Source organism: Zonotrichia leucophrys, chromosome 1A (genome assembly GCF_028769735.1).
Source record: "Zonotrichia leucophrys gambelii isolate GWCS_2022_RI chromosome 1A, RI_Zleu_2.0, whole genome shotgun sequence".
Classification (NCBI taxonomy): Eukaryota; Metazoa; Chordata; class Aves; order Passeriformes; family Passerellidae; genus Zonotrichia; species Zonotrichia leucophrys.
In genome coordinates this window covers 35,661,829-35,676,958 of record NC_088170.1, presented here as the reverse complement: position 1 = coordinate 35,676,958, position 15,130 = coordinate 35,661,829, and the positions used below count along the sequence as shown (strand labels likewise).

General features: G+C 37.3%; 1 protein-coding gene across 3 annotated transcripts in view; it reads left to right on the top strand.

Annotated features, from left to right (window-relative positions):
• NUP205 (nucleoporin 205) overlaps positions 1–15,130 on the top strand; it is a 44,982-nt gene that overhangs the window by 23,204 nt on the left and 6,648 nt on the right. For all 3 annotated transcript variants that reach the window (XM_064702162.1, XM_064702161.1, XM_064702163.1), the window contains exons 22-35: positions 1,426–1,550; positions 2,449–2,563; positions 3,533–3,682; positions 4,646–4,720; positions 5,441–5,598; positions 6,571–6,651; positions 7,482–7,673; positions 9,269–9,539; positions 9,980–10,078; positions 11,197–11,345; positions 12,050–12,241; positions 12,986–13,107; positions 14,184–14,322; positions 14,536–14,662. In XM_064702162.1, the coding sequence (XP_064558232.1) occupies positions 1,426–1,550; positions 2,449–2,563; positions 3,533–3,682; positions 4,646–4,720; positions 5,441–5,598; positions 6,571–6,651; positions 7,482–7,673; positions 9,269–9,539; positions 9,980–10,078; positions 11,197–11,345; positions 12,050–12,241; positions 12,986–13,107; positions 14,184–14,322; positions 14,536–14,662 (1,995 nt within the window). The remainder of the gene's footprint in view (positions 1–1,425; positions 1,551–2,448; positions 2,564–3,532; positions 3,683–4,645; positions 4,721–5,440; positions 5,599–6,570; positions 6,652–7,481; positions 7,674–9,268; positions 9,540–9,979; positions 10,079–11,196; positions 11,346–12,049; positions 12,242–12,985; positions 13,108–14,183; positions 14,323–14,535; positions 14,663–15,130) is intronic.

The window sequence follows — 15,130 nt, the reverse complement described above, 5'->3', positions numbered from 1 at the left end:
GAGAGTAATAGTGTGCTACTTTGTGTCTTGTTTGTCTCCTTAGTTTTTAATTGGTATTTTACAAAACAGACTGAGCAAGTCTAGCAGGGATGATGAGGGAGCTGGATTACTCAGCCTGTGAGGAGAAGCTGAGGGAAGTCTGGAAAAGAGAAAGGCTCGGAGGAAACCTAATAGAAATCTTTGAACACCTGCAAAGACGTAAATGACAGGATAAAACCAGACTCTTCAGAGGAGTGTGGCAGGAAGATGAGAGGCAGTAGGCATAAAATGGAACAAAAGAGGCTCAATTTGGATATAGGAGAAATTTTTTCACCAGAAGACAGTGAAGCAGGTTGGCTGTAGAGGTCATGCATTCTTCATGTGTGGAGGTTTTCAAGACCCAACTGTCTAAAGCCAAGAACAATGGTTTGATATCATAGCTAGATAGCTAGCAGTAGTTTGGTGTTTAGATGTCATGGTGTCCCTTCCAGTCTGAAATAAAAGGTCATTTCTTAACTGGTTTAAAGGATGTTTTATATACACAAGTTTGAACAACATTCAATCATTTGATTTCAGTTTTTTTGAGAAGAATATTTCTCATTACCTTCAGGTTTGTATTGGATGCTCTGGACCAGCAGTTTTTAGTTCTTCATAGTTCTAAATGAAATATAGATAGGACCTGAGTTTTATTTCCTCAGATATTGTGAAATATCTGTAGTTACACAATACAGGTAACTGATCTGTACCCATACAATTTTACAGGGCATCTATCATATGTTAGGTCAGTGATGGGGAAATCTGTCTCAAGGGTGTGAGAGACCTTGCCCACATCTTTCAGTTTTCTTGTTAATAATGTGAAGAAATAATGACTGTAAGACCTTTACTTTAAGATAATAATTTCCTGTTAAAGCATAAATTATACATGTTCCAACAGAGATTATTTCCCCTGTAAGAACTCTGATTATTGATGCTTTTGCTGCTTCAGGACCTCTTTTTGGGTCGATTAAAGAATTAATTGGCTAAAGGAAGAATGCAAAAAGACAGAATTTTGACTTCAGTATTAAAATCTATTCCCTATTCCCCACAGTTGCAGTGTCAGGTGCCTTTAGGAGAACTAGTCATGTAATGGTTGTATTTGTAAAATAAGACAGGAGATTTTTAAAGCTGTTCTTTGAAATTGTCAAATGACTCTTGGTTTAAAAGTGTAAAACAAGAATTCAAATTGATTCAGTAGCATCTCAAAAGCCTACAGACTAACTATAAATATTTTCATTAGGCTTTTGCTGAAACATGGTTCCTTCTTTGATTTTAAGTAATGGTGATAAAACTTTGCCAGAAGTTTTTGTTGCAGCTCTGTGGAGCAGTATAGTGTAACACAGGGTATCTGAACGATTTAGGTTCTGTATTTCTGTGTACAAGAATGTCAAGTTATTTTTCTCTTTTCAGGTGTCTTGGGTTGCCCACGGACTTGCCTTCATGCTATTTTGAACATCCTGGAGAAGGGTACTGAGACAAGGAGTGGGCCTACAGCAGTTCGGGAATCTCCCCATCTTGCAGAACTCTGTTACCAGGTATTCAGCATATTTTCTGTGGGCATATACTGAAAGTAGACTCTAAATAAAATTGGCTGCTTCTTGGCTGGTGAACACAGATGGTTGATGACTCTGATAATAGTTTAATTTTTAAAATTAATATGTCAGGTTTCCATATAGAGTGAACTCTTACTATTTTATCTGCTTCTGTTTGAAAAGTATCTTGCAGCATCACAGAAATCAAAGGATCTGCACTCTGGTCAGAAACTTGGAATTAGGATATATGTGTAAAACTTAACCTAAATATTTTTAGTCAGCCATTAATTCCATTGTGACATGTGCCAATTTTAATTTTTTTTTAATTTTGGAAGTGTAGCATGATAGCAAATAACATAAAATTCCTAGTAAGCCAGCGAAATTCTCTGTTTTATTCTGTAGCTGTAGAGAATGTATGGATGTGTGGCTGAGAGGGTGTCAGGTGGGGGAGACAGCTGAGTTAGACAGATGTGTGAGGTAGCTGATGCTTGCACACTTGTATCATGTTGAAAATCCATGGGCTCTAGAAAGGATTTTAAACATTATTAAAAGCAAAAGGCAGTTCTGTAGAAGCAGGGAAAATTTATTGCATATCCTCTCTTGGTGGACATGCAGACAAAAAAATTCTCATTTTTAAGTGAGCTGAACAAACAGGCTCATCTATTGTCATGTTGTGAACAAACAGCCATTGTGGTCATCACATGCTGGTAGTCCTTTTAAGATCATAATTCAACATCTGTTACAAATAATATGTTCAACTTTGAAGAAAGCTGATGGAAAATTTACTGTAAATACTGATAATATTGTTTGAGCAGTACAACAGTATTATGCTTTTGATTTGGTGGTTGGTTTGTTTCAAAATAATTTCCATTCGTGGATATCTACTGTTTTTGATTGTCAGGTGATCTATCAGTTGTGTGCATGCTCTGACACTTCAGGTCCAACTATGAGATATCTGAGGACCAGTCAGGATTTCTTATTCACTCAGCTGCAGTACTTGCCATTTTCTATCAAAGGTAATTTTTTATGCTAAGATTGTGCATGCTTAAAATTCAATGTATTTTTTGACTCCTTTGGAGTGAAAGTAGAAACATAGGTAGCATTATTAAACTGAATTTATTGCAGGCTCTGCTAATTGTTTACTTCTGCAAAAATTGAACTCTCCCTACTTAAGAAGTTTAAATTTTTAGTGGTGAACTTTTGGAAAAGAATGTTAACTTTGGAGTGCACCAAGTCTCCAGAACCACATCCTAATCTGTATTGCAATTATCATTGTAGTTTTGTTAGACCATGCTACAGGAGAAAAAATGTATTGGAAAGAGTATTACAAAGAACCAAGGGATTATAAGGCTGATGGTTGTAACCACCTGTGTTGCCCCTTTCTTCGAATAAAGTACTTTTAAGCTAGTAGGTATGTTTTATATTTCAAACCAAGATTTCTCAGGTGTCTTAAACTGAATAAATATACTTTATCAGATGCTTGACCATCAGTCTTTTGTTCAATGCCAGTAAACTTAGTATTCAAGTACATGTATCCAGCATGTATAAAGTACTTTAGATGATTGTTATGTAACTTTAGGAATCAAAATTAGATGAAGATAGGAAGATTCTAGGAGACCTGTGTTCCAGTCTCACCAGTTTTGATTACAGCTACAGTTCACTTGGGTGAATGCCTGGTTATTTTCACTGAAATTGTAACTGACCCCATTGGCTCATGAAGCACTACATTCTTCACAGTGACTGTTCTAACAGTTGGTTGTGTCCAGTTTGGTTGTGTATGTGTATGTGCTTATTGCATATATGTATATGATTTATTTTCAAAATAACCACATGTTCATTTATTGGCTTTTGTCAGATCTCTGTCTTTTTGTTTTGTAAACAATTGGTAAGCAAATAATTACTGATGACATCCTCTAAAAATGCTTTCCTGGGAGTAAGTAATATTATTTATGCTGTTTTATGATTGTTGTCTTATCCCTGTCCAGAGCATGAGATTTCAACACTCAACCAGATGTCGTGGCTAATGAAGACTGCAGCTATCGAAATGCGAGTGACGTCCCTGAACCGCCAGCGCTCCCACACGCAGAGGCTGCTGCATCTGCTGCTCGATGACATGCCTGTGAAACCATACCTGGGTAAGAGGGACTTATGGTGAGGCTGAATAGGCTGCAATAAATGCAGAATGGGACACTTCATTTGAATTCTTCTCTTCATAAGCTTGTGGCTGTTTATTTGTGGTATGGGAAGAAAGATGTTTGTAGACTCCAAAGTGAAAGAAAGCAAGGCATCGTTTTGTTCATTGCTGGTAGAAAAATTAAAAACAATTTATGTGGTAGGAGGGGGAATATTAAAAAAGAATTAAACTTGTGGAATAATTTGTTTTGAGCTGCTGTTCAGAAATGTTACAAAATAGAGAAGGTGGACGGTCTTCCATGGTAAACAGTTTAAGATAAAGTTTCTCAGTTCTTAGTGTCTATCACAAGCGGTGAACCCTCTCACAGAAGATAGTAGCTACACATCAATTTTGCTTTTAACATAATAACATCATAAAATTGATATTTCATCCCAATGCAGTGTAAAATTCAATGTTGAATAAAAAGGCAAGATTTCAGAGGTTTAGAACAGGGAAGAGGTAAATTAAGAAAAATAAAACCAGATGGCAATAAAACTCTTTACATGAAGAAGGTAGAATAAATGGAAGATATTTTAACAGGCTACTGCAGTATGGTGTTTTCCCTTACTTTTATCAGCCTAAGCACTCTCTTCCTCCTAGAGGATTTGAGTATGGGAAACTGTGCTCAGATATGCTACTCATTTTATGGTGTCCATCCAACTGCATTATTCATACTGAAGAGTGAGATGTCTATTTAAGCATTTCTAGGATTTTCTGATCTGTATATAATAACTGGATAGTTTTTGTCAGATAAGTATTTTTTTCATTTGATTAAGAGTTCAAGGGTATATTGTATTAGAAGGCTTTGATGTGAAAGGTTTATCAGTTTATCATTGTGCCCTGTCTTTCACTATTAATAAAGTAGGTTATATTTTTCACTTAGATTTGTTTTTGTAATTTATTTATTATGTTTTATTACCTTCAGCTGATGGTGAAGGAGGGATGGAAGACGAAAGTCGATCAGTCAGTGGATTTCTCCACTTTGACACTGCTTCCAAAGGTAACTGTTAGGACTGTTGATTATTGATCAGTAAAGTGTATCTGCTCCTGAACAGGCAGGAGGGCCACCTCCAGAAAGGAAACTTCAGAAAAGAAACAGGTGTTCTAAACAGCAGCAGTACATGAAACAATTTTATGTAATATGGGGGAAAAAAAAGAACCTTGATACAGATGGTTGGAGTGAGTGAAAAACACTGAACTTGAAAGGCAATTTGAAGAGTATATTTAGGTATCTGTGCAAGGATGAAATGGGAGAGTGGCAGTCTATGAAATTTATTGCTAACAGTAGAAACAGTGAGACTGTTGTTAAGGCTGAACATATTTGTATTTTCATGATGAAGAATGTAAGTCCCACATAAATTAATAAATTCAGATTCTTTATGGTTTCTCAATAAAAGACTACAATGGTTATAATTGAAAACCAGCCTGGTTTCATTTTGGAGAAAAAATTAGTCTTGTGTTTGTAAATATTGGATGACATGCATGTGTAACAGGAGAACTGTACAAGATAAGACATCTTAAGAATTCAAGGCTGGAGAAAATGTTTTTAAACCTGTTACATAGATTAATAGCATTTTTTGAAGATTTAATGCTTTCATTTGAAACTTTACTCATTAAGCTGAAGATTTAGATTTAGAAAGGTCAATTAGGCTCTTTTTGTTAATTTTTTTGTTTCCCATTGACACTTCTGAATACAATTTGAATTGATTTGCATTTCCAGTACGCAGAAAGATCTTAAATATCCTGGATTCAATTGACTTCAGTCAGGACATTCCAGAGCCTTTACAACTGGATTTTTTTGACCGGGCTCAAATTGAGCAAGTCATTACTAATTGTGAGCACAAGAATGCACGTGGACAAGTGGTCTGCAATGTCAAGGTTAGCATTGGTCTTTGTTTTCAAGTTGCATATGGTATTTTATAACTTAATAATTAAAAAAAAATAAAATCAGTGTGTTAATAATACTTTGAAACTTGCTTTTACATAAAAGGTGTATGTTTCAGATATGTATTTCTTTGGTTAGTAGTACACAACTACATATGTGTACACAATTACATGTGCAATGTTGTTGTGTACCGTGGTAGTTCTTGGAGGCTTTACTTATGAATGTACCACATTGTGACAAGTACTTGACATGTGTATTATAAATTGTCCTGAAGAATTTGTGACCCTAAAAAATGAGTAAAACTTGTTCCAATCCCAGTCCATCTGTTGCATCTGTCACTATGTAGCCATCTCCTAGATTCTTTTAGGAGATACAATACATTTCCTTTGTCACTTGTCCTAGTTTTGACTCAAGTACCATTAATTTTCTTCATAGTAGCTGGTATAGTGTTGTGTTTTGGATTTAGGATGACAGTAATGTTCCCAGCATTCATCCTTTAGCTATTCCTAAGCAGTATTTATTTAGTGAAGGACTTTTCAGCTTCTCAAACAACCCGTCAGTGAGTGGGCTGTGGGCTCAGGAAGCTGGGAGGAGACACAGCCAGGACAGCTGACCCCAAACTTGCCAAAGGTCCATACCGTGTGATACCATGCTCAGTGTATAAAATAAGGGAACAGCTGGCTGGGGGCTGCTGCTCAGGAGCTGGCTGGGCAGTGGTTGGCAGGTAGTGAGCAATTGCATTGGTGCATCCCTTGTTTGTATTAGTTTAAATGGTGTATTGTTCCCCCCTGCTTTCCTTTTCTGTTCTATTAAAGTGTCTTTGACTCAACCCACAAAATTTCACTTTGTTTTTCCCCCAGTTCTCTCCCCTACCCCACTGGGGCAGGGAGTGAATTGCTGTGTGGTGTTTATCTACTTGCCAAGTTAAACTGGTACAATCATTTAAGTCATACTTTTAATTTCAGTATGTTCACAGAGTTCTGGTTGCAGAAGTCAATGCCCTTCAAGGAATGGCAGCAATAGGCCAGAGACCTTTACTTATGGAGGTAAGTACAGAAAAAGTTAACTGTTGTTTGTTGTTGCTCTTGGTGGATTCATAGCCTGTCAAGCAGTAAGCATTACTATAAAAGATTGTGGATTTGAGTCCTAACTTAGTGTTAGTAATTCCTCAAGATGAAAACCCCAAAACTGATAAGCTAAGGTACTTCTTACCATACTGTTCTCTAAACAGCTGGCCTGTGGTCTGTTTTCTTTTTTTCTTTAAACTCTTCCCTCCTCATTAGTGATAACAATTGCAGCTCCTCACCCCACTGTACAGAAAGCAGTTACACACTGATGTCAAGATTGGCTGTTCAAGTAGAAGCATGTTCATCTTATGGCCAAGATCATTTTGCCTTTCTTTCACAGGGGATGCTGATTTATTTCTCCTTTTTTCTACACAGATATAGTTTCAGTGACTTGGAGATTAGTTATTTTCTGAGTTTCCTGCCATCTTTTAAATTAAGTCAAAATGGGTTACATGGATGCAAAGGATAAAAGGGAAATTACTCAGACTAAATGGGAAAAAAAAGCACAAATAGTTTCTTCATAGTTGTTTTGTTTCAATTTTAAAGTGCTAGAAAATAATTTTTCTGGTTGATTTTTTTTTCCTATGAAATTGAGACATTCATGATGTCTGCCCTGTGAAAAGCAGCTTAAAAATGGAATGGGCTACCTTATTAAAGTAGTAGTAGCACCTTCTTTCTAGTAAGCTGAAGACTTAACATTTTATTCTGAAGACTACTGCTAATAGAAAAAATTGTCATCTTGAAGTCTGTCTTTGCCATGAATTTCTTTTAGCACACTGTAACTGAGTTTCTTTGTGGTGGGTTTGCAGGAGATCAACACCATCCTGCAGTACGTGGTGGAGCGCAACAAGCTGCTGCAGTGCCTCCATGCCAAGAGGCATGCTCTGGAGTCCTGGAGACAGCTGGTGGAAATCATCCTCACTGCCTGCCCCCAGGACCTCATCCAGGCTGAGGACAGGCAGCTGATTATCCGGGATCTCTTGCAGGATGTGCATGACAAGGTAGTGCTCTGCTGGAAATCAGCCCACTCCTTGGACTTTGTTGCTGCATCTTTTTATGTGAAAGTGCTGCAATTTTGATTGTAATCCAAAAAAATGTTGTCTGCCTTTAGTATTCTTTTAGTTTTCTGATTGCTGCTATGCTGATAGATGAGACAGAGATGATACTTTGTATTCTTGCATAGCTACTGTTCAACTGTGAACCATACATTGGCAGATTTCAGAGGCATTTCAGTATCGTCCAGCATGATGGTAGTCTGGCAAAGGTGTGTGAAAAAGAAACATCCTGCTTTGATGAGAAACAAAGAACTTACTGAAGGCAAACTGCTGCATTTGCTAATCTACTGCATTTAGATGACTCACTGCAAATCCTACTGCTGCTGCTTTTGAAAAATTAATGAGCTGAATGAAACTTCACAGTAGAAAAACGAAACATTTTACAATTAGAAGAGCTTTTGGAAGTATGAGAGTTTGTCTTAAAAGTCTAGGTGTTTTACTGCTGAGTTATAGTAATAATTTTTGAGACAGACTGGAACAGTTACTACTGACCCATCCATTCTAAAAGGCAAAATTTAATGAAGGATTGTTGTATTTTTTAGTGTGCTGGGGTATTATTAGTTTTTTGCTTTATTATGAGAGTTATGTGGATTGTAGTTCTGATTAATAGTTTTGTTTTGAGAAATATATATTAAAAAGTTTTATCTTTTCAAGGAAAAAAGTAACCTTTTTGGATTTTGTTTTTGTTACTACCATTATTTTTTTCTGTAGGAGTTACCTAAAAGTTACCTAATTTTAGTGGAGTGCTGGTTTTGTTTTTTATTTGAACTGAATTAAAAAAAACAGGAAACAAGGAAGGCCTTCACTAGCTGAAGAAATTTCTTTCCTAAAGTCTTTACAAAGAGGAAATTCCAGGCTCTTAATATTCTGTAACATCCTAGTGAAGACTTCTGTGAGGTTGACAAAAAAATTGTTACTATCTATTGAAAATAATTGAACTACTGTTCAAAATTACTATATTGCTTAAAAGGAAAGCTCCTTCAGTGTTAGTGATAAAGATACCTGATTTACCTTCCAAATAACAGAGTGATCAAAAACAATGCATGCAAAGTTCTTGTTAGTGTTTTTCCACATTGTCTTAATGCTCATTTGACACTCAACCCTTTGGGTTCTTTAAGTAGTACCTTCACATTTTTAATGGCAATAAAATAGCTGTATAGCAAAGCAGATACCAGTTATTCTTTCTCTAGCTTAGGTTTAAATATTTTACTAATAAAGCATCTCAAATGTCAAGACATTTCTTCCCTTTCTGCCATCCAGATTTGATTATGAGTCTGCCTGTGATTTATGTGAAAAAATCCAGAAGGCTAATGGTCTTCTCAATTAAAATATGTTCAACTCAGGTTTCTAAACAAGTTTCTGACATTACTGATTTTTATGTGTTTTAAATACTGTCATGTTAATGAAATCCTTATGCATACATAAATTTAATAGTTGTGAGAGGCTAATTTAACTACTTTAATAACTCATGAAATCAGACACTTTTAAACATTTTTTTTCTCTTTTGCCTTTTTTCTTGGTCTTTCTACTTCTGTATTAAGATCCTTGATGATGATGCAGCTCAGGAGTTGATGCCGGTGGTGGCAGGGGCTGTGTTCACCCTGACTGCCCACCTGAGCCAGTCTGTGAAAACGGAGCAGAAACAGCCACTTGCACTCTCCATGGCAGGACAGTCCCAGTATGTCTTGATGCTGGATGGTTCTTTTACCTCGTCACCTGGCTCTGAGAGCGTATCCATGGGTTTTGCTTCTGTTGGTGACTCCTCCCTCCACATCATCTTAAAAAAGCTGCTGGATTTCATTTTGAAAACAGGTGTGTTGACTTCTGCAGGGCGTGTACGTGAATTCCAACCGCCAGGACTAGAAAGATGGGCTGAGCTGCTTTCAGATACTGCAGTGAAGATTTTTGTTGCAGTCAGTTAGGTGGATCTTACATGATTAGTATAGATGTAAGCAATATTAATAACAAAAGTAGCAAACACTTAAAAAATCTGAACAACAAACAGAAGAGAAATATGTAAATGACTATAAAGAGAATTTCATATTTTCATTCTTTTGGAACAGCATAAACTTGCTGAATTTACTCATAAATGCACTTTTATGCAAGCAGTAGAACTTCACCTTAGGGAATCTATTTGTTTTATTTACTTTTGCCAGCACTGCCATAGGAAAGTTAATTTAAGTGCCAGTGGAAGATGGTGTTATGGAATTTATATTTGTTTGGTTTTAATTGTGAATGTTTCTTGTTCACAGGTGGTGGCTTCCAGAGAGTGAGGACACACCTTTATGGATCACTGCTTTATTATTTGCAGATTGCTCAGAGACCAGATGAACCAGACACTTTAGAAGCAGGTATGGTCCAGCTGTATTTGGAAAAGAGCAAAAAAAGTTATTATTAAACCCTGGAGAGTACAGTTTCTGCATGCTGAGTTGTCTTCTGGAAATAGATGAAAAACATCTTGCTCTAAGAGCCTCTGAAATAAATTGCTTATGCCTTCACATACCATAGTGATCCTATTTAGAAAAAAACAAAACAAATTCCAAAGCAAAAAAATTGCAAAAGACCAACCACACAAAAAACCTCAAAACAAACCCCAAGGTTTGTTTATAATTTTATACTCTTTCTCTTCCTTTATCTGAAGAGCCCTCTAGGGGGGAAACAAACACAAAAGCCTCACACACACCCCACCACCATCCCTTCCTGAAAAAATAAGCAAAGAATAAGCCAACCAGAGCTGCTATTTATCCTTGAGTGCTTATGGTAAATATCACATTCTCTCTGTGAATGGCTAAAATACTTGAATTGTTAGTGTTTCTAATAATTGTTCAAACAGGAATTGAGAAGAAATCTTGGGGCTAGTTACCTGCATGCAGACTTTTACTTGGCCTGGGTTTTGAGCTACAGTAGTAAAAGGAAAAAGACAAATTATGACTTTGTTATGACCCCTTTGAAGTGTCTGACTGACTTTGGTTTCATTCTCTCTCATTTAAGTCACATTGTTAATGTAGCTCACACTTAATGCTTTAGTCCCAGTGGAAGTTCATAGAATTTTAGGATGATTTAGGTTGGAAGGGACCTTTAAAATTATCTCATTCTAACCCCCTGCCATGGGCAGGGACACCAGACCAGGTTGCTCTAAGCCTCATCCAACCTGGCCTTGAACACTTCCAGTTTTAGGCCTATTAGTTTATCTATGTAACACGTACTGAACATTTGAATTATTTTAAGCAGACTATTTACAAGGGTGTGTATGTATACAGGATAACACTTTTTGCTCTGGCTGGTCTGTGTGATATTCAAGGAAGGGTGGATTTGTAGAACATTTGCAGTTCATTTAAAAACCCTTGACTTTGTTTGGGGCATTTCTGTTGCAAGGCGTAGAGAGAATGCCCTGATGGATGTAGCGAAGTTAATGCTAAGATGCCTAACTTTGAATGCTTTCATTTTTTGTTTTATTTGCTTTTTACAGCTAAAAAAACTATGTGGGAACACTTGACAGCTCCTGAAGATATGTTTAGTAAATTGCAACGGGAAAACATGGCAACTATTGAGAGTTATGGGGCAGCTCTGATGGAGGTGGTCTGTCGTGATGCTTGTGATGGCCATGAGATAGGCAGGGTAAATGAATCTATTCTTTTGAAATTACTGTTCTGTTTGTTTTAAAGAACATCATCTGTGCAGAGATGGGAAGTTTCATGAGGTAGAACTAGAACATTTCTATAGATACAGGATCTGTTTCATGTTTCTGTCCTCCCACTCATCCTTCAAGCTGCTGAAAGTAGAGCCATACATGCCTATTAATTTTTTTCTCAATGAGGCTGTGTGTCCTATTGTTTAAAAATAAGGGTAGAAAGCTCTGCTGCAATAGATATAGATAGGGACCCCTGTTGCAATTATTTGTTATCATTTTAAAGTCATGGACTTAGCTTGGGAAGATGTGACTTCATGACAAAGTAATTTCTGATAGTAGCCAATAGCTGAGAATTTCCTCAGAAGGCAAACTAGTTTTAAATAGTAATCGTGCTTGAGGCAATACTTCCTTAAAATATTTTACCTTAGTTATTGGTTCAACAATATCTTTAATGTTTTTTAAAAGAATAGTGGAGAAAGGTAATTGGCTCTTACCATACTAGTGTAAAGTAATCTTAAAATATTTTTCACATAAATGGTTGCAATTGTAGTGAAGAAATGCATTCTGCTTATAAGAAGCTGTTAGAAGAAACTGCTTGGCATTTCACATTACTAGGTATTTATTAAAAATCTCATTGATCTTATATGTTTAATTCTGTTTTGATTTGTTTGTTTTTCTTCCCTCATCCCAGATGCTGGCATTGGCTTTACTCGATCACATTGTTTCAGTAGACAAGCAGCAGCAGTGGCTGTTGTATCTCTCGAATAGTGGCTACCTGAAGGTCCTTGTGGATAGCCTGGCAGATGATGATCTGGCTCTTCAGAGCTTGCTCACACCTCAGCCCCCTTTGCTCAAGGCGCTGTACACCTATGAGTCCAAAATGGTAACAGAACTTTAGAAATGACTTTGTGTTACAGTGTTCATTTTTTAATTTTACTTTTTAGTAAAAGTTGTTTGTCTACACTTTGCATTGATTGTACTCAGAGATGTTGTTAAGGAAGCTTTCCTGTCTGACCATTCAAGAGCACTCTGGCAGTCACACTTGCACCACCAGAGATTTTAACTGCTGGGACCAAAGCCCCTTTGTAGTGAGTGGCTCCAGTGACCCATGGATGCCTCGCTTTACCCTCACCACACTCACACTCAGACCAGGTCTCCTTACCCCAGGTTTCCCAGGGCAGTCTCAGACATCCGGATCCTTAAAATGATTTAATCATGGTGCAACACGAGAACAAGAGCCTGAGCTGGTGCCTCTGAGGAGGGACCCTGAACAAAGGAACCCCTGTGTTTTTGTACTCTCAGCAGTCTGCGTGAGTCAGTCTGGGGTCTTCAGCTGAGTCTTTGCCTCCTGCCATGTCTCTGAGTGTCCAGTCCTCTGGCTGGTGCCCCACATCCCTTGTGCCCATTGTTTTGCAAAGGGTGGGCAGTTCATAGGCTCTTGCTTTGGGCTCCTGCCACCCAGAGCTCAATCTGCAGCTGCACACTGAGCTACCTGCACTGAAGGTATTCCTTAAGGATATTTTACTAAAATAATATATTTGAAATGATGCAAAAATCAAGTGAGAAAGTAGACTTTATAAGCCTCATTGTGCATCTCCAAAACTTAACCCTCTCTGCTGTTGTGCAGGCATTCCTCACTCGAATAGCCAAAAGTCAGCAAGGTGCGTTAGAGCTGCTGCGGTCCGGCGTCATTGTGCGGCTGGCACAGTGCCAGGTGTATGACATGCGGCCCGAAACAGACCACCAGGGGTAAGTGTGGCTGCCCTGCCTGGGGGGAAACCATAACGCAGTCTTCCTGGAAGCACATCACATCTTCTTATAGCCTCATGATATTTGAGTAATGATCTGTGGGTTTATTCTTTGTGTGTGTGTTTCTTAAACCTATCAGTTCAGTTTAAAGGTACCTTTCATTGAGAGGAAAATTTCAGGTGTGGGTATGACGTTGTACTTGCATGCTAATTACTTAGACTACGTAAAATTGATATCTCAGATAAAACTGATGATTAGTATTATTAAATAATTTATACTGTTATGTTTGACAAACAGCTTACACTGTAAACTTATTCTGGAGGCTTTGCAGTTTGTGAAGGGCAGAGTCTGTCCTCCATCATAAACCATTGAGAGACCAGTGAATTAAATGCTATTTTAGGAATATTTTATGATGTGTTTAAAAAAAAATTCACAGTTATATATTGCTTGGCAAGTTTCTTGATGTGCCACTTGGCAAGTTTAATACCACATTAGTCATTGTGAGGTGATTGAGAGAAGATCTCAGAGAAAGAAATTCCATATTTAGGGGAAATTACCTGGGTTGATTTCAAGCCTTGGTTCCTTTTTTAAACTCACAGTTCTTAATAACACAGAGAGTTGAAACGCTTTGGAAAAATTTAAGACTTAGACAAGGTATACTATTTGAAAGTTCCAATTACACATAATAAGACTGTATAAAACCTACAGGACATTTGTGGAGGACTGTATTTAACAGTTGCTTTAGAATTAAGTACAACTTCTTAAAATATTTGAGAATACCTAGTTTTGTATATCAGTAAGCAGGTATGGTATTTCTGCAACAGTTATCTAGTTTAGTGTAGCATAATACAAAGAAGTAATTTTCCCTGCTTGAAGAAAATGTATGGCAGCAGCTGTGTATCATAAATGTGTTGCTTTTCCAATATAAAGTCAGTTCAGGTCTAGATATCTTATTGAAATATGAATAGTTTTAAGTTCTTGATTGATTGTAGGCTGAGGCTCTGCCTCATGAGTGGATTTCAGTCTTCTTGCACTCTTTATCTTTTTTTTTCTCCCTTCTTTTTATACCTGCTAAGAATGTATGCAATGAGAGATCCCCCAGTGTTCATTCCTGCCCCAGTGGAGCGTTACCGCCAGATTCTGCTTCCAGCTCTCCAGCTGTGCCAGGTGATCCTCACGTCCAGCATGGCACAACACTTGCAAGCTGCAGGACAGGTAAGTTCCAAAACTTGCTTGAATACCACTGGTATTGCTCATTCAAACAAATTATGTGTGCCTTTGCTCTGACAGTAAGTTGTTTTGGTTTTTTTAAATCCCATCCTTACTGGCACACGAGGTCTTTTAAAGTTCTTCAGAAGCATTGTTTCTTCTCTGCTTGCCATTAAATTTTGAGTCATTCATATTTTCTGTTTTTTTCTTGTGGTGCAGGTTTTGCAGTTCCTCATTTCCCATTCAGATACAATCCAGGCGATCCTGAGGTGTCAGGATGTAAGTGCTGGATCTCTCCAGGAGCTGGCCTCCCTGACAGGAATAATCAGCAAAGCAGCATTGCCTGGTAGGAACTGCAGTTTTGAAGTCTCAACCCCATTTACATGAATCTCAGGCTTTGTTTTCTGTAAAGAAACAGTAAGACAGAAGAGAATATCCATGACAATACAGATTTTTTTTTGACATGTAGAGCTCTGAGAAAAATCAAGAAATGTTAAATAATTTTTTCTTGAAGTAAAGATGCAGTAGACATAGTGCTCTTACCCATATGTATCTGACTTCCCATTTTCTTTTCATCATGCTACCTCACACTAAGTATTTTGCGTCTTGAAGGCGATTTACAAATAGAAGTGCTCAAAGTATCTGTGGTCTCTTCAAAAAACAGTTTTTATTCTGTAAGTTCTGTAACTGAGGAAATTAAGATAGAAAATTGTTTGCATACCCATTTTTTAATGTCTTTTTTGTTTTTATTTGTTTAAAATATAAAGTTTCCTGGGGGAAAGCACTGCAGATTAGCATACTGCCATTTTTCTTG